At 25.9% G+C, this 20,258-nt stretch overlaps 1 protein-coding gene across 1 annotated transcript; it reads left to right on the plus strand.

Annotated features, from left to right (window-relative positions):
* Positions 1–2,445: 2,445 nt before the first annotated feature.
* Oatp33Eb (Organic anion transporting polypeptide 33Eb) lies at positions 2,446–16,062 on the plus strand. Its single transcript, XM_075296936.1, is given in 8 exon segments — positions 2,446–2,714; positions 2,824–3,012; positions 8,510–8,666; positions 8,727–9,079; positions 9,082–9,475; positions 9,536–9,788; positions 14,961–15,255; positions 15,318–16,062. Coding segments are annotated over 8 exon segments (2,421 nt in total). The 5' UTR covers positions 2,446–2,650; the 3' UTR covers positions 16,034–16,062.
* Positions 16,063–20,258: the final 4,196 nt, after the last annotated feature.

A 20,258-nucleotide genomic window follows, 5' to 3' on the forward strand; every position in this document is an offset into this window, starting at 1 on the left:
GGTGTGTCGAGGTGTACAAAAAACGGTGTGTCGAAAATGGTTCGTATCGGTCCATTATTTGGTACAGCCCCCATATAGACCGATCTCCCTATTTTGCTTCTTAGGCGTCAAGAAACTGTATTTTCTATCCATTTTGCCTGAAGTTGAAAATCTAGAGGTATTTTAGGACCATAAAGAGGTGTGTCGAAAATGGTCCGTATCGGTCCACTTTTTGCTATAACCCCCATATAGACCGATCTCCCGATGTTACTTCTTGGGCGTCTAGAGACTATATTTTCTAGCCGATGTGCTTGAAATATATTTTAATAGGTGTGTCGCAAATGGTGCCTATCGGTCCATGTTTTGGTATAGACCCCATATAGACCTATCTCCCGGCTTTATTTCTGGGGCTTCTAGAATCCTTAGTTTTTATCCAATTTGCCTGAAATTTGAAATCTACAGGTATTTTATGACCATAAAGAGGTGTGCCAAAAATGGTGGGTATCGGTCCATGTTTGTGTATATCCCTCATATAGACCGATCTCCCGATTTTGCTTTTTGGGCTTTAGAATTCGTAATTTTCATCCAATTCGTCTGAAAGTGGCATTTTAGAGGTATTTGAGGAACATTAAGAGGTGGTGAGTATTGGTCCATGCTTGGTATAGCCCCCGTATAGACCTAACAACCGAATTTATTTCTAGGACTTCTGGAATCCGGCTGACCACAAATAGGCCAGCCGAATATGTTGTGTGCAGACCCATGATTTAGTATAGCCTCCACATAGACCGATCTCCAGATTTAACTCCTTGGGCTTCTAGACCCTCAAAACTCTGTATCGAATTTATTTTTACCGGTCCGTTTGGTAAGGCATCGATATAGACCGATTTCTCTTCTTGAGGGTACACCCAAAAAAAAATGTTTTCCTGCAGAATGAAATTTTAGACAACGATCATGAAAATTGCTTGAAACTGAAAGTAAATTTTCCAGATTTTACTCATCGTATTCATTTAAATAATGGCGGAAAAAATCTACAGATTTAAGATTTCAAATCAAGGCGTTATGTCAAAATTTTATTTCTATAGATATTTTGGTCAAAATTTTATTTCTATAGAAAATTTCCTCAAAATTGTATTTCTATATTTTGGTCAAAATTTTATTTCTATAGAAAATTTTGTCAAAATTTTATTTCAATAGAAAATTCTGCAAAATTTTATTTACTATATAAATATTTTTTCAAAATTTTATATCTATAGAAAATTTTCTCAAAATTTTATTTCTATAGAAAATTTTTTCAAAATTTTATTTCTATAGAGAATTTTCTCAAAATTTTATTTCTATAGAAAATTTTCTCATAATTTTATTTATATAGAAGATTTTCTCAAAATTTTATTTATATAGAAGATTTTCTCAAAATTTTATATATAGAAAGTTTTCTCAAAATTTTATTTCTATAGAAAAAATTTCTCTATAGATTTTTTTCTTATCGAAAACTTTCTCAAAATTTTATTTCTATAGAAAATATTGTCAAAATTTTTTTTCTATAGAAAATTTTCTCAAAATTTTATTTCTTTAGCAAAATTTCTCAAAATTTATTTCTTACTGATGGTCACTGGTACCCACTGCTAAGTCGAAAACGTGTAAAAATGATAAAGCACTATACCTCTAATACATATCTATCGACTGATGAATCATAAATGCATTTTTATAAATATTTACCATATTGTGCCCAAGATTTTGTAGAAGTCTTACAAAATGTTGTCCAAATCGGGTCAGTTTTAAATGTTGGTTAATGGGAAAATAAACCTTTATATAAGGCACTCAACAAATTTGAAGGATTTGAGATTTTATCGAAATGTAGATCTAAATACAAAGCTGTGCAGGGTATAATATGGTCGGCCTCGTCCGACTTTAGACTTTGCTTACTTGTTGTATATATTTTTCAGGTGCTCGAAGTTATTCAAAATTCATATAATTTGAAACAAAAATAGTTAATTTTCTCCACAGAGTAATTTAAAAATTATTTTTCTTTCTTGTTCTCAAAATTGCGGCCTCGTGCGACTTTAGACTTTGCTCACTTGTTGTATATATTTTTCAGGTTCTCGAAGTTACTTGAATTATTCAAAAATCTTATAATTTGAAACAAAAATAGTTCATTTTCTCCACAGAGTAGTTCTTTGTTCCAAGAAAATAATTTAATAATTATTTGATTTTCTTTTTCTCAAAATTGATTGTTTTTATCCAGCCAGTTTGATCTGAAATATCCCATACCCAAATTGCTGGAAACTTTGTATATATAGAGAGAAACCAGCAACATGTTGATTCAACATTCAATCTTATCTTTGCAAAAGACTTATCAAAATAAGAACACTACTGATAAACAGCACATTTATCTCGTTTAGCCCTAACTGTGGCAAGAACTCACAGCTACAGGTGAATAAGAAAACTTTGGCGTGAATTAGTCATTAATTGGCCTTATTAACGAAACGAGAATAAAAAAAATATTAAACGATTTTTAAGTTTATGCGAAAATTATCGAAAAATGTCTTCTCTATAAAATTCCAATGTGAATTTCAATTCAAATTCAAGAGAGAACGGAAAAGGATGTTGAAAAATAAAAAAAAATATATAAAGTGATTTATAGAAAACAAAAGAAAATAAAAAAAAAGGAAAAATGCCCATACCAGATCGTAATTCGGATATGTCAGCCATTGCGGTGAACACAAATATACCCCATGGTTTGTGTTTTCTATAGAAAAATAAATGAATAAAAAATAAATAAAAAATTAAATGAAAAGAATTTAAAATTTTAAAAAAATTTTCATAAAAATGTTACAACATTTCCAGATAGTGTCGACTGTGGTATACGTGTATTGGGGTGGTGCCGTGGCCCTTCTTGTCAAAAATATGCTCGCCTAAGAAATTTTGTTATAGTTTTAGCCCTTGCTGGTCTATTGCAAGGAGCCTGTGAGACTTATTTTAGAATTTCTGCAAAGCAAGCTGCTTTAGAAAATGATTGGAATCCTCTTGTAGTGGGTAAGTGTCCATGTATTTTGCAATAACCTTATGCTATTTTTGGGATATTGCGAATGTATGAATGTAAACTATGATATCAGAGTTCTTATCAATTATCGCAGAAATGGTAAATCGTTTTGTACTTTCATAAATATAAACAAGTATTGCCATTAAATAGCATAGTTCCTCCATGACTTATCGTTGTACTCGTATAGTATATTATGAGTATGTCAATGACTATTTAGGAATCTGAAGATATGAGTAATATATAACCGAATAATTATAAAGTTTCACAATGTGGAAAATCCCATCTAAATGACACTAATGAAAATATGAAAGGACATTTGTGAATGCATACCGATTTCCATATGATTGATATACATTTTTTTCTAATTTGTCTAGAACTCTGTTGGAAAATGTGAGGACACCGGAAAACCTTATTATGATATGAGCACTTTGAACATCAGCCTTTCCAACACCTTCCACAGTAAAGCTTACAAAACGCGTGTTAAGGGTATACAAATACGTAGGTCAATAAATCGATATTCATATTGGCTTTTATTTTCGAAAAATTGGTATCTGTCCGTAGGAATTTAAAGTATTTAATTAGCCTGGCCTCTTGATCTATAGTGTAGTTCGTGTAATTTTAGTCATATCTGAATCATATTTAATTTTTAATTAAATGCATGCAGGAGTTTCTCCCCGAAAAGTTCAAATGACATTATCGTTATTCAGGAATATATTCGTGAGTCATTTCCTTTAGAAATGGCATCTTTACAAAATTACCTACAGAAATTAAATTTTGACAAAATTTCCTACAGAAATAGAATATTGACAACATTTCCAAAAAAAAAAAAAAATAAATAAATAAAAATTTGCAAAATTTCCTATATAAATAAAATTTTGATTACAATTCCTATAGAAATGAATTTTTGTTCAAATTTCCTTTAGAAATGGCATGCTTACAAAATTTCCTACAGAAATGAAATTTTGACAAAATTTCCTACAAACATAGAATTTTGACAAAATTTTCTAAGAAATAAAAATTTGCAAAATTTCCTATAGAAATAAAATTTTGATAACATTTCCTTTAGAAATGATTTTTTTAAAATTTCCTTTAGAAATGACATCTTTACAAAATTTCCTACAGAAATGAAATTTTGACAAAAATTTCCTACAAACATAGAATTTTCACAAAATTTTCTAAGGAATAAAAATTTGCAAAATTTCCTATAGAAATAAATTTTTTATAATATTTCCTTAGAAATGAATTTTTTACAAAATTTACTATAGAAATGAATTTTCGTTAAAATTTCCAATAGTAATGATTTTTTCACAAAATTTCCCTTATAACATTTCCTTAGAAATGAATTTTTTACAAAATTTACTATAGAAAAGAATTTTCGTTAACATTTCCTATAGTAATGATTTTTTCATAAAATTTCCCTTGGACAAGATATTTTAAAAACAATTCCTACATTCATGAAATTGTCACAAAATTTCTTATAGAAAATAAATTTAGACAAAATGTCCTGTAGATAAAAAAATGAAATTTTGACAAAATTTCCTATAAAAAAATGTTAACGAAGAAATTTTCACAAAATTTCATAAATACAAGAAATTGTGACAAATTTTTTCATAGAGAAGAAAGTTTGACAAAATTTCCTATAGACAAGAAATTTCGACAAAAATATCTACAGAAAAGAAATGAAATTTTGACAAAATTTCCTATAGAAATGATTTTTTTACAAAATTTCCTATAAAAATGAATTTTTTAAAAATTTCGTATAAAAATGAAAATTTGATAAAATATCCTATAGAATATAAAATATTGACAAAATGTTTACACAATTTCTTTCAAAAAAATCAATTTTTACAAAATTTGCTATTGACAAGAAATTTTGACAAAATCTCCTATAACAATAGAATTTTTACAAAATTTCATATAGAAATGAAATTTTGACAAATTTCCTATAGATAAGAACATTTCATATAGAAATGAAATTTTGACAAAATTTTCTATAGAAGTGAAATTTTGGCATATTTTCCTATAGAAATGAAATTTTGACAAAATTTCTTATTGACAAGAAATTTTGACAAAATTTCCCATAGACAAGAAATAAATTTTGACAAAATTTCATATAGAAATGAGTTTTTTTATAAAATTTACTATCGAAATTAAATTTTCATAAATTTTGACAAAATTTGCCATAGAAATGAATTTTTTACAAAATTTACTATAGAAATTAAATTTTGATAAAATTTCCTATAGAAATTTAATTTGGCAACATTTCTTAGAGACAAGAAATTTTGACAAAATTTCAACGAAATGAAATCTTTTAAATTTTTTCAATAGAAATTACTTTCGAAAATATTTTTTTTTTTATAAATGACGTTTTGATAAAATTTCCTATAGAAATTAAATTTTGATAAAATATCCTATAAAAATTTAATTTTGACAACATTTCTTAAAGACAAGAAATTTTGACAAAATTTCCATGAAATGAAAACATTTCTTATAGAAATGAAAATTTGATAAAAATTTTTAGAGACAAGCAATTTTGACAAAATTTGATATAGAAATGATTTGTTTACAAAATTTCCTATAGAAATTAAATTTTGATAAAATTTTCTTAGAAATTTAATTTTGACAACATTTCTTAGAGACAAGAAATTTTGACAAACTATCCACGAAAAGAAATCTTTTAAAATTTTCCTATAGAAAATAAATTTTGAAAATATTTTCTTTAGAAATGAAATTTTGACAAAATTTCCCATAAATATGAAATTTGTCATTAGACAAGAACAAAAATTCCTATAGACAAAAAATTTTTGTCCTATAGGCAAGAAAATTCGACAAAATATGTAGACAAGAAATTATGACAAAATTTCCTATAACAATAAAATTTTGACAAAATTTCCCATAGAAAAAAAAAAAATATTGAAAAAATTTCCTATAGAAATGAAATATTGAAAAAAATTCCTGTAGAAATGACATTTTAGCATAACTTCCTATAGAAATGGAATTTTGAAAAAATTTCCTATAGAAATTAAATTTTGACAAAATTTTTTATAGAAATTAAATTTTGGCATAACTTCCTATAGAAATGAAATATTGACAAAATTTCCTATAGATAAGAAATTTTGACAGAAATTCCTATAGAAATGGAATTTTGACAAAATTTTCAATAGAATTGAAAAAAATCCTACAGAAATGAAATTTTGGCAAAATTTTCTTCAGAAATGATATTTCGACAAAATTTCCTTTAAACATAAAGACTTGACAAAATATCCTTTTAACAAATATCTTGACAAAGTTTCCTTTAGAAATGACATTTAGACAAAATTTCCTATAGAAAGGAATTTTTAGCAAGCTTTCCTATAAAAATTAAAATGTTGAAAAAATTTCATATAGAAATGAATGAATGTTTGAGAAAATTTTCTATACAAATGTAATTTTAAGAAAATTTCCTGTAGAAATGATATTTTGGCAAACTTTTCTTAGGAACGACAATTAGAAATTGTGAGAAAATTCCCACAGAAATATAATTTTGCAAAAATTCGATAGAAATGAAATTTTAAAAAAATTTCCTATAGAAATGAAATTTTGAAAAAAAATCCTATAGAAAGAAATTTTGACAAAATTTTTTATAGAAATGAAATATTAAAAAAAAAATCCTATAGAAATTAAATTTAAAAAAAAAATCCTACAGAAATGCAATTTTGACAAAATTTTCTATAGAAATAAAATTTGGCTAAACTTTCTATAGAAATGAAATTTTGATAAAATTTCCTATAGACAAGAAATTTTGACCAAATTTCCCATAGACATGAAATTTTTCCTTAGACAATAACGTTTTACAAAAATTCCTATAAACAAAAGCTTTATCCTATAGACAAGAAAATTCGAAAAAATTCCTATAGAAATGAAATTTTGACAACATTTCATATAGAAATGAAATTTTGACAAAATTTTCTATAAAAGTGAAATTTTGGCATAACTTTCTATAGAAATAAAATTTTGTGCAAAATTTCCCATAGAAGTAAAATATTGAAAAAATTTCCTATAGAAATGGAATTTTGACAAAATTTCCCATAGAAATAAAATATTAAAAAAAATTGCTATAGAAATGAAATTAAAAAAATCTATAGAAATGAAATTTTGGCATAACTTTCTATAGAAGTTAAATTTTGACAAAAAAAATCCTATAGAAATGGTATTTTGACAAAATTTCCTATAGAAATGAAATATTGAAAAAATTTCCTATTGAATTGGAATTTGACAAAATTTTCTATAGAAATAAAATTTTGACAAAATTTTCAATAGAATTGAAATTTGGCCAAATTTTTTATAATTAAGACATTTTCACAGTCCTATAGAAAAGAAGTTTGGACAAAAGTTCTTATAGAAATGACATTTTGGAAAAATTTTCTTCAGAAATGATATTTCGACAAAATTTCCTTTAAACATAAAGACTTGACAAAATATCCTTTTAACAAATATATTGACAAAGTTTCCTTTAGAAATGACATTTAGACAAAATTTCCTATAGAAATGAATTTTTAGCAAGCTTTCCTATAAAAATTAAAATTTTGACAAAATTTCATATTGAAATGAATGTTTGAGAAAATTCCCCATACAAAAATAATTTTAACAAAATTTCCTGCCGAAATGAAATTTTGGCAAACTTAGGAATGAAAATTTGAGAATATTACCTATAGAAATGAAATTGTGAGAAAATTCCCCACAGAAATAAAATTTTGCAAAAATTTCCTATAGATATGAAATTTTGACAAAATTTCCAATAGAAATTAATTTTGGCAAAATTTCCTATAGATAAGAAGTTTTGACAATAGTTCCTACAGAAATGACATTTTGGCAAAATTTTCTTCAGAAATGATATTTCGACAAAATTTTCTTTAAACATAAAGCGAAATGTCCTTTAAACTAAAATCTTGAAAAAAATTCCTCGGGAAATGACATTTTGAAAAAAATTTCTAATAGACAAGAAATTTTCACAAAACTTCTTATAGACAAGAGATTGTGGCAAAAGTTTCCACGGTGAAGAAATTTTGACAAAATTTCCTGCAGACGATAAAGTTTGACAAAATTTTCTATAGACTAACAATTTTGAAAAATTTTCGATATACAAACAAGTTTCACAAAATTGTCTACACAAATGAAATTTTAACAAACATTTCCTTTAGAAATTAGCCCTCTCATGACCAATCCCGCCTTTAGGCGTGCTTCGTTAAATCAGGAAGCTTTTAGTAAAACACACCTCAAGACAAAAAAATGGGTAAAATAAAAATAAAACTTAGTTAAAACTGTCCAAGAGGCTTTGCAGCATATACTGAATTTTACCGTATTAATTTTTCTTGTTCAGGTTTCTTGCTTTTGTGTCGTTAATATTGAATATTTAATCAGCTGGCAAAAAATGGGGCATTAGAGTTTATAGGAAAAATAAATCTGTAAAAATTCTAATTTAAATATTTCGTTCTTTCTTTTCTTCTGCAGAGTGGCTTCTGGTCAGTAGTGGAATATTTCAGGCAATTTTTGCTTTGTCCTTTGCATATTGGGCTCATCGTATGCATCCTATAAGTTGGCTGGGTGGTGTAATTATACTCCAAGGTATAACATGCCTAATATCAATGATACCATCTATAATGAACTTGTAAGTAGTAGAGTCCCTATGTTTACGAAATGTCCTTAACAGAATCATCTTTTTCTCTAGCGCTGATGGAGTCCGTTATCAGTCACCAGCAGAGGAAGAGAATATATGCGCCACCTCTCTACAATCGGAAAAAGTTTTATCAGCTGAAAACAGTAAAATGTTAATTTTGGCCATGTTATTCGTTATACAATTTGCTTTGGGATTGGCATCACTGGCTTTCTATACCGTTGGCATTACCTACATCGATGATAATTCCCCATCGATCGATAGTGCCGCGGTGATAGCCACAGCTTTTGGAGCTAAATTGGTTGGTCTTCAATGCGGGTGTTTTATAGTGTTGGGCGTTGGAGCCATCGGTTTAGGCTGGTGGTTGGGTTGGGTTATACTGGCACCACTTGTTGTGATTAGTGGTACACTTTGGGTCTATTTCCTAAACAATTGCCGAAAACGGTTATACATCAAGCTGCCCAAAGGATTATCGAAGAGTCACGCAGTCGCCAATTTGGTAGTCAAATTTCGACATACATTGACGATACAGCCTTTGGACCATCTGTGAAGAGAGTTTTTGGCAATAAATTGTTAATGTTCAACATTGTTAGCATTATGTTTATACAGTCGGCGTCAATTAACTATTCCTTGCAAGAGGAAAATTATCTACAGTCCAGATTCTATTTGCCCTTCAGTGAAGAGGATGGTATAGCCCAGGAATGGCAGGCTCGTTTTGTTTCGTTTTTCTTGAAGCCTGCCGTAGCAGCTGTAAGTATGTTTATCGGTGGCCTTTTAATATCGAAATTCAAATTGTCAGGAAGGTATGTTAATCTTTAGTTTTTGTATGTAGTTTGGAAAACTAATTAATCGTTTTATTCCAGGAAAATAGCTGCTATAAATTTGGGACTATGCATAAAACTTTTGGCTGTTTACATTATCTTCATATTCATTAAATGTGATGTGGGTCCCATAGCCGGTGTTAAAAATGGGAAAATCGAACAACCTGATTGCTCCAGAAATTGTATTTGTAGCCCCACCTCGTTTTTACCCGTTTGTCCAGAAAATTCTACGGTTACATATTTTGCTCCATGCTATGCTGGCTGTACAAGAATATCAACGATCAATAATATTGAGGTAGGTCTCAAACATTTTTTATAGAAAGGAAATTTGGACAAATTGTTTATAGAAACAAAATTTCGACAATTTTTTTATAGACAAGAAATTTTGACAAAAATTCCCATAGACAAGAAATGTTGACAGAATTACCTACACGGACGAAAAGACTGTTTTTCATATGTTTGGGTGTAAAAATTATATGTTTGGAATTCAAATTTTTTAACACAATATTTTTAACCCTCTAATGCCCCAATTTGTTTGCCTGCTGATTAAATTTTCAATGTTAACGACACAAAAGCAAGATAACTAAGCAATACAAATTTATACGGTATAATTCAGCATATGTTGCAAAGCATTTTGAATAGTTTCAAATAAGTTTTCTTTTTATTTTGCCCATTTTTGTTGTCTTAAGGTGTGTTTTACTAAAAGCTTCTTTATTAAATGAAGGGCTTGGGCATTAGAGGGTTAAGTGCAAGCATATAATGTCCATAAACTAGCATAACATGTTTGGGACATATATGTTAATATGTTAGAAGATATTATGTTTGGGACATAAACTGTTTGTAAATATAATATGCTTTCATTATCACAATGGACTGAATAGTCTAAGTGAGCCTGAATCTTAATCGGGCTGCCACTTTAACCTTAACCTAATATGCTTAGATGCAAACATATATTAATTTAGAAATACCCTATAAACATATATGTGTTTAGAAAGAGAGACCTAAAGAGTAAGATGCAAGTAAAATAATGGAAGTAACCAATAGGCGCCTTAAAAATATATCCACACAAAGAAAATTTCATTAAAATTCTTTCTACCAGTGTATGCTCTAAGGTGAAACATAATATATTTGAACAATACAAACAATATTTTGTTTGGACCAATCCTGAAAATACATATGCTTGACGCAAAATGTGTTTGGGGTATATTTACAGAAGTGATTTTTTTTTTTGAGGGTGTATAAACAAGACATTTTGACAAAAATTCATATTGACAAAAACATTGTAGAAATGAAATTTTGGCAAATTTCCTATAGAGAATAAATTTTGACAACATTTTCTATAGACAAGAAATTTTGACAAAATATCCTATAGACAAGAAATTTTGAAAGCAATTTCTATAGACAAGAAATTTTGATAAAATTTTCTATACAAAGGAAATTTTGACAAAATTTCCTTTATAGAAGAAATTTTGAAAAAAATCATATAGAGAAAATTTTTTGACAATATTTCCTATAGACAAGAAATTTTGACAAAAAATCCCAAAAGACAACAAATTGTGACAAGCTTTCCTATAGACAAGACATTTTGACAAAATTTCCCATAGACAAGAAATTTTGACAAAATTTCGTATAGACAAGAAATATTGACAAAATTGCCTATAAACAAGAAATTTTGACAAAATTTCCTGTAGACAAAAAATTTTGACAGAATTACCTATAGACAAGAAATTTTGTCAAAATTTCCTATAGACAAGAAATTTTGACAAAATTTCCTATAGACAAAAAATTTTGACAAAAATTCCTATAGGCAAAAAATTTTGATAAAATTTCCTATAGACAAGAAATTTTGATGACATTTCCTATAGACATGAAATTTTGACAAAATTTGCTATAGATAAGAAATTTTCATAAAATTTCCTATAGACATGAAATTTTGACAAAATTTCCAATAGTCAAGAAATTTTGACAACATTTCATCAATACAAGAAATTTTAATAAAATTCTTATAAACAAAAAATTTTGGCAAAATTTCCTATAGACAAGAAATTTTGACAAAATATCCTATAGACAAAAAATTTTGACAAAATTTCCTATAGACAAGAAATTTTGATAAAATGTCCTATAGACATGAAATTTTGACAAAATTTCATAAATACAAGAAGTTTTAATAAAATTCTTATAAACAAAAATTTTTGAAAAAATTTCCTATAGACATGGAATTTTGACAAAATTTCCAAAAAAATTGATAAAGTTCCTATAAAAAAAATGAGAAATTTTCCTATAGACAAGAAATTTTAATTAAATTCCTATAGACAAGAAATTTTGACAAAAATTCTTACAGACATGAAATTTTTACAAAATTTTCTATAGACAAGAAACAAAATTTCCTATAGACGAGAAATTTTGAAAAAAATTCTTATAGACAATAAATTTTAAAAAAAGTTTCTATAGATATGAAATTTTTACAAAATATCCTATAGACAAGAAATTTTGACAAAATTTCCAAAAGACAAGGAATTTTAACAAAATTTCATATATACAAGAAATTTTAATAAAATTCTTATAAACAAGAATTTTTGACAAAATTTCCTATAGTCATGAAATTTTGACAAAATTTCCAATAGACAAGAAATTTTGACAAAATTTCCTATATACAAGAAATTTTAATAAAATTCTTATAAACAAAAAATTTTGAGAAATTTTCCGATAGACAAGAAATTTTATTTAAATTCCTATAGACAAGAAATTTTGACAAAATTTTTTACATACATGAAATTGTGACAAAATTTCTTACAAACATGAAATTTTTACAAAATTTTCTACAGACAAGAAATTTTGACAGAATTACCTATAGATAAGAAATTTTGATAAAATTTTCTATAGATATGAAATTTTGATAAAATTTCCTATAGATAACAAATTTTGACAAGATTTCCTATAGACAAGGAATTTTGACAACATTTCGCATAGACAAGACATTTTGACAAAATTTCCTATAGACAAGGAATTTTGACAAAATTTCCTATGGACAAAAAATTTTGACAAAATTTCCTATAGGCAAAAAAATTTTGATAAAACTTCCTATAGACAAGAAATTTTGATAAAATTTTCTATAGACATGAAATTTTGACAAAATTTGCTATAGACAAGAAATTGTGATAAAATTTCCTATAGACATGAAATTTTGACAAAATTTCCAATAGACAAGACATTTTGACAAAAATTCCTTTAGACAAAAAATGTTGAAAAAAAATTCCTATAGACAAGAAATTTTGACAAAATTTGCTATAGATAAGAAATTTTGATAAAATGTCCTATAGACATGAAATTTTGACAAATTTTCCAATAGACAAGAAATTTTGATAAAAGTTGCTATAGAAATAAAAAATTTGATAAAATTTCCTATAGACAAGAAATTTTGATAAAATTTCCTACAGACATGAAATTTTGAAAAAATTTATTATGGACAAGAAATTTTGACAAAAATTCCTTTAGGCAAAAATCTTTACAAAAATGTCCTATAGACAAGAAATTTTGACAAAATTTTCTATAGGCAAGAAATTTTGTCAAAAATGTCTATAAACAAGAAATTTTCTAAAAATTCCTATATACAAATAAATTTTGAAAAAAATTCCTATAGACAAGAAATGTTGACAAAATATCCTATAGACAAGGAATTTTGAAAAATTTTCTATAGACAAGAAATTTTGATAAAATTCTCATAGACAAGAAATATTGACAAAATTTCTTATAAGCAAACATTTTTGACAAAAAATCCCATATTTTAGAAATTTTGACAAAATTTCCTATAGACAAGACGTTTAACAGAAATTTCCATAGGCAAGAAATTTTGACAAAATTTCCTACACTGAAAAAAAAGCATGCCCGGTTCCAAAGATTTTGTCTTTACTTTAAAAATTTTGGTATTGATTCCGAGCCAAAGAAGCGGAGAATACAAGTAAGGATACTTTTAAGACACTATTCTTGTTTAAATTTGGGGGTTATGTACTTGCTTTTAGGAAGCAAATTTTAATTTTTCGCTTTTTCAGCTTTTTTTCTTCATATGCTATCAAAGTCCTCTAAAAACGAGTTAACGACAAATTTATTTTCCAAATTAAGACTTGACTTCCAGTAGAAATTATGATCGGTTCCAAGTAATAAACGTCTTTAAAATGAAGTGTTGAAAAATATGTCCTATATTTGAACGATTTTTTGCTTTGTAGTCAAGATGCAAAAAGGCAACAAATTTAAAGACAATTTCATTAAATGTAAAGATTTTTTCTGAGTTATTAAAGTCAAGTTGACCTTAGCCCAAACAGTTTTTCTTTCATGTTGTGATACCCATTTTTAAGTGAAATCACTTAATTATAAGGATAATACGACTTCATTGAAAAGTTTATTGACTTTTGGACAAGGAAAAAAACTTTATGGTAGAGAATTGCGTCTTCCGTGCTAAGCAAAATTTGCATTCGTATTTTAAAGACATGAAATCTTTGACCTCACGACAATATTTTTTTCAGTGTATAGACAAGAAATTTGGATACAAATTCCTATAGACGAGAAATAGACATGAAATTTTGACAGAATTTGCTATAGACAAGAAATTGTGATAAAAATAGAATAGAAATTTTGACAAAAATTTCTATAAGAAATAGATTTTGATAAAAATTCGTATAGATAAGAAATTTTGAAAAAAAAATCTTATAGATGAGAATTTTTGACAAAAACTTCTGTATGCAAGAAATTTTGACAAAAATTTCGGTAGGCAAGAAAATTTTGACAAAAATTTTGGCAAAATTTCCTATAGACAGGTTTATCCAAAATGTCAAATTTTGACAAAATATCCTATAGACAAGAAATTTTGAAAAAAATTCCTATAGACAAGAAATTTTGATAAAATTCTCATAGACAAGAAATATTGACAAAATTTCTTATAAGCAAAAAATTTTGACAACAAATCCCATAGACAAGAAATTTTGACAAAATTTCCTATAGACAAGACGTTTTAACAGAAATTTCCATAGGCAAGAAATTTTGACAAAATTCCCTATAGACAATACGTTTTAACAGAAATTTCCATAGACAAGAAATTTTGACAAAATTTCCTATAGACAAGAAATTTTGATAAAAATTCCTATAGATGAGAAATTTTGGCAAAATTTCTTATAGACAAGAAATGTTGATAAAAATAGACGTGAGATTTTGACAAAAATTTCTATACGCAAGAAATTTTGATAAAACTTCGTATAGATGTGAAATTTTGACAAAAACTTCGGTAGGCAAGAAATTTTGCCAAAATTTCTTATAGAAATTTCGACAAAATTGCCCATAGGCAAAATTTACTACAGTAATGAAATTTTGACAAAGCTTCCCATAGAAACGAAATTTTGACAAAATATTTTGGATATTTACTTCAGTGTTACATTTCGATAAACCGATTAAATCTTTTTTCGATGCCTTCCCACAGATTTATGAAGGATGCAGTTGTGGCGGTACAAATAATTACGAAATGGATTTAACCAATAGTAAAAGGGCAACTCTGGGATCTTGTAATGCTGGAACCTGTTCGAAAATGCTTATAGTTTTTCAAATGTTGAGTCTATCGACTGCAGTGGTTTATGGTATGACAACAATTGGTAAAATTATCATCAGCTTGAGAAGTGTTCTGCCTCAAGACAAAGGCTTAGCCTTGGCTATGGAAGTAATGTGCCTGGGCTTATTTGCATATATTCCAGTACATTTAGCCTATGATGTGGTGTCACGTAAGTATTTAATTTATAAAATACGGTAAAACGGATAAATACTATTAATAATCCATTTTCAGGTGTTACCTGTGTTTACTGGGCCCCTAGTTATAGCCAATGTCTTTTACGTGAAACTCCTAAACATGGAAATATTTTGAATATTCTCTCTGCCAGTTTGATATTTGTGGGCCTAATATTTGATGTCTTGGTGTTTGTTTATATCAAAGGTTTAAACATTTACAATTGTAAGGTGACAGATCACAATTATACACCCTCACTGTATTCGGCAGTACCTCAGGGTGATCCCACCCATACTGCCATAGGAGGTGGTAGCCCTGTAACTACAACATCAACGGTATCGAGACCGGCACCAGCAACGCCACAACAACCTACAAGTAGACCTCCACCAAATTCCGAAATTACAGTTTTCCGTCAACCGAGTACACTGACAAATTCTTCAGCTGGTGGAAGTAGTGTTGTGGAACCACCTACGAACGGTGTCACCTATGCCCAAGTGGTATTTCCTCCTGATAAACGTAAACCCACTGATGGTAGTGCTAGTCCAAAACGTATGGCTGTTAGGGCTGATGTACCTTTGCATCATTTATCTACCGACGATGTACGAACACAATTGGGAAATCTAAAATCATTTACGCCAAAAAATGATGTGACTGGAGAAAATCGGGAACAAGCAACTGCATTAGCGCAACGATCAACGGGAGCGATACCTAAGCAAAAACCCATAGAGACAAATTTAGATGATATAAGGCCACAGAGTCCAGAAACTGATTTTTAGAAATTTCCAATATACACCCACAGAGGGAATATGATGTTCTCAATTTTTTTTTCACAGGGGACATAGAACATATTTGTCGCAACCATGTTATTATCTCGGAAGTTGTATATAAGTTCGGAAAGCATTTAAATGTTTGGCGAGAAAACACTATTTTTGAGACAAAAATGTTATCTGTGAAAATTAACATTATTTTTTTTTTTTGAAACATGTTTGTGGCGATCATATTACTTCTTTGCGTGTATAAATATTTATGTTATATGTGTAAGTCTTAGTGGACAAATTTTCCTTTATTAATGTCTTCATATCGAATTCAAAAAATTTTATACGAGTATGCTTAGTTGTATTTAATTTCTAGGATATATACACAGAAAAAAAATCGTGTTTTAGTTTCAATCACGAAATTAATTGATTCAATTAATTTTTAATTGAAAGTTCTAGCATCAATCACCGAAACGAAGTAAACATTTAATTAGGTCCATTTATTTATATGATTAATGTTTGGTTTGATGAGAATAATAATCGAAACAATTTATGTTTTAATTGTTAATTTTTTAAAATCAATTAAGATTTCTATTGTATTTTGAGTTTGGTCATTTAATTGATTCCACTATTTTATATGACTGATTTTTCCTTTAATTACAAAACTTAATTGAATCAATTGATTTGTTAATTGAATTGAATTTTAAAATTTAATTAAGATTTAATTTGAATAAATATTGATGATATTTTTCTGTGTAAGTAAGCTAAGTTTTATAATAAAATTTAAATTAACATAGTCGGGTTTTATCTACGTCTTTCCTATAAATATATCTGGAGCTTCATAATTAGTAAGAGGGTTGCATTTTATTGTTCGGCATTTGCCAACCCTAGCGTTGCAAACGGACAGCTCTATCGTAAAGCTGAACATTTTTGAAGTTATACGTACTTAGAACATTGTGACATATGAGCAGCGTTGCCACAATGAATTTTTATTTTGGACCAACATTTTTCCAAAATTGGACCGAAATTCGTATCAGCGGACCATTTTTCCAATTTAAATTAAAAAATAGAAAATTTTGTCAAATTTTTGATTTCTATAGAACACTTTTATTTCTATTTATTTATATAGAAAATTTTGCCATAATTTTACTTCTATAGAAAATGTTGTCAAAATTTTTATTTCTATAGAAAATTTTGCCACAATTTTATTTCTATAGAAAAAGTTGTCAAAATTTTTATTTCTATAGAAAATTTATTCTATAGAAAATGTCGTCAAAAATTTCCATAGAAGTTTTTTTTTGTCAAAATTTTATTTTTAAAGAAAATTTTTTCAAAATTTTATTTCTATAGAAAATTTTGCTACAATTTTAATTCTCTAGAAAATTTTGTCAAAATTTTATTTCTCTAGAAAATTTTGTCAAAATTGTATTTCTCTTGAAAATTTTGTCAAAATTTTCTTTCTATAGAAAATTTTGTCAAAATTTTCTTTCTATAGAAAATTTTGTCAAAATTTTATTTCTGTAAAAAATTTTGTAAAAATTTTATTTCTATCGAAAATTTTGTAAAAATTTTATTTCTAAAGAAATTTTTTTCAAAATTTTATTTCTGTAGAAAATTTGTCAAAATTTGTTTTCTTAGAAAATGTTGTCAAATTTTAGATCTATAGAAAATATGGTCATAATTTTATTCCTATAGAATATTTTGTCAAAATTTTATTCCTATAGAAAATTTTGTCAAAATTTTATTCCTAAAGAAAATTTTGTCAAAAATTTTACTTCTATAGAAAATTTTGTCAAAATTTTATTTCTATAGAATATATTGTCAAAATTCTATTTCTATAGAAAATGTTATCAAAATTTTATTTCATACAAAAAAAATTTTTTTTTACTGATTTATTGATTTTATTGATTGATTTCGTAAAGCTAGTACAACAAGATCTTAAATCTTATAAATGAAAGTACCAGCTTATCATATTTCAAATGTTATATGTAAGAAACAAAATAAAAATTTATAAATTATATTTTGAACATATTAACATAATATAATAAATAAAAACATATTAACATAATATAATAAAAAGAAGTGAAAAGTGTGTAAAAAGTATGTAAAAATAAAATTTTGTAATTAAAAACGACATATATGATTTTCTTTAAGTAAATGTTTTAAATATTTCTTTTTTAAACAAATTATTGCCAAAATTTTATTTCTAAAGAAAATTATTTCAAAATTTTATTTCTATAGAAAATTTTGCTACAATTTAATTCTATAGAAAATGTCGTCAAAATTTTTATTTCTATAGAAAATTTTGCCATAAGTTTGCTTCTATAGAAAATGTCCTAAATTATTTATTTCTATAGAAAATTTTGTCAAAATTTTATTTCTATAGAAAATATGGTCAAAATTTTATTTCTATAGAAAATTTTGTCAAAATTTTATTTCTCTAGAAAATTTTGTCAAAATTTTATATCTAAAGAAAATTTTGTCCAAATTTTATTTTTATAGAAAAATTTGGCAAAATTTTATTTCTATAGAAAATGTTGTCAAAATTTTATTTCTATACAAAATTTTGTCAAAATTTTATTTCTATAGAAAATTTTGTCAAAATTTTATTTCTATAGAAAATTTTGTCAAAATTTTATTCCTATAGAAAATTTTGTCAAAATTTTATTTCTATAAAAAGTACTGTCAAAATTCCTATATTCTATAGAAAGTATTGTCAAACTTTTATTTCTATAGAACATTTTTTCAAAGTTTTATTTCTATAAAAAATTTTGTAAAAATTTTATTTCTATAGAAAATTTTGCCACAATTTTACTTCTATAGAAAATGTCGTCAAAATTTTTATTTCTATAGAAAATTTTGCCATAATTTGACTTCTATAGAAAATGTCGTCAAAATTTTAATTCTGTAGAAAATTTTTTCAAAATTTTATTTCTTAAAAAAATTGTCAAAATTTTATTTCTAAAGAAAAATTCGTCAAAATTTTATTTCTAAAGAAAAATTCGTCAAAATTTTATTTCTATTGAAAATTTTGTAAAAATTTTATTTCTATAGAAAATTTTGTAAAAATTTTATTTCTATAGAAAATTTTGTCAAAATTTCCTTTCTATAGAAAATTTTGTCAAAATTTTCTTTCTATAGAAAATTTTGTCAAAATTTTCTTTCTATAGAAAATGTTGTCAAAATTTTATTTCCAAAAAAATTTTTTCAAAATTTTAGTTCTAAGGAAACTTTTGTAAAATATTTTTTTCTATAGAAAATTTTGTCAAAATTTTATTTCTAAGGAATATTTTGTCAAAATTTTATTTCTCTAGAAAATTTTTATTTCTCTAAAGAAAATTTTGTAAAATTTTTTTTTTTTTTATAGAAAAATTTGGCAAAATTTTATTTCTATACAAAATTTTGTCAAAATTTTATTTCTATACAAAATTTTGTCAAAATTTTATTTCTATACAAAATTTTGTCAAAATTTTATTTCTATAGAAAATTTTGTCAAAATTTTATTCCTATAGAAAATTTTGTCAAAATTTTATTTCTATAGAAAGTATTGTCAAAATTCCTATATTCTATATTCTATAGAAAGTATTGTCAAACTTTTATTTCTATAGAACATTTGTCAAAGTTTTATTTCTATAAAAAATTTTGTCAAAATTTTATTTCTATAGAAAATTTTGCCACAATTTTACTTCTATAGAAAATGTCGTCAAAATTTTTATTTCTATAGAAAATTTTGCCATAATTTGACTTCTATAGAAAATGTTGTCAAAATTTTTTTTCAGTAGAAAATTTTTTCAAAATTTTATTTCTTAAAAAAATTGTCAAAATTTTATTTCTAAAGAAAAATTCGTCAAAATTTTATTTCTATTGAAAATTTTGTAAAAATTTTATTTCTATAGAAAATTTTGTAAAGATTTTATTTCTATAGAAAATTTAGTCAAAATTTTCTTTCTATAGAAAATTTTGTCAAAATTTTCTTTCTATAGAAAATTTTCTCAAAATTTTCTTTCTATAGAAAATGTTGTCAAAATTTTATTTCTATAGAAAATTTTGTCAAAATTTTAGTTCTAAGGAAACTTTTGTAAAATATTTTTTTCTGTAGAAAATTTTGTCAAAATTTTATTTCTAAGGAATATTTTGTCAAAATTTTATTTCTATAGAAAATTTTGTCAAAATTTTATTTCTATAGAAAATTTTATAAAAATGTTATTTCTAAAGAAAATTTTGGCAAAATTTTATCGGATGTAAA

Source organism: Haematobia irritans, chromosome 2 (assembly GCF_050003625.1).
Source record: "Haematobia irritans isolate KBUSLIRL chromosome 2, ASM5000362v1, whole genome shotgun sequence".
Taxonomy (NCBI): domain Eukaryota; kingdom Metazoa; phylum Arthropoda; class Insecta; order Diptera; family Muscidae; genus Haematobia; species Haematobia irritans.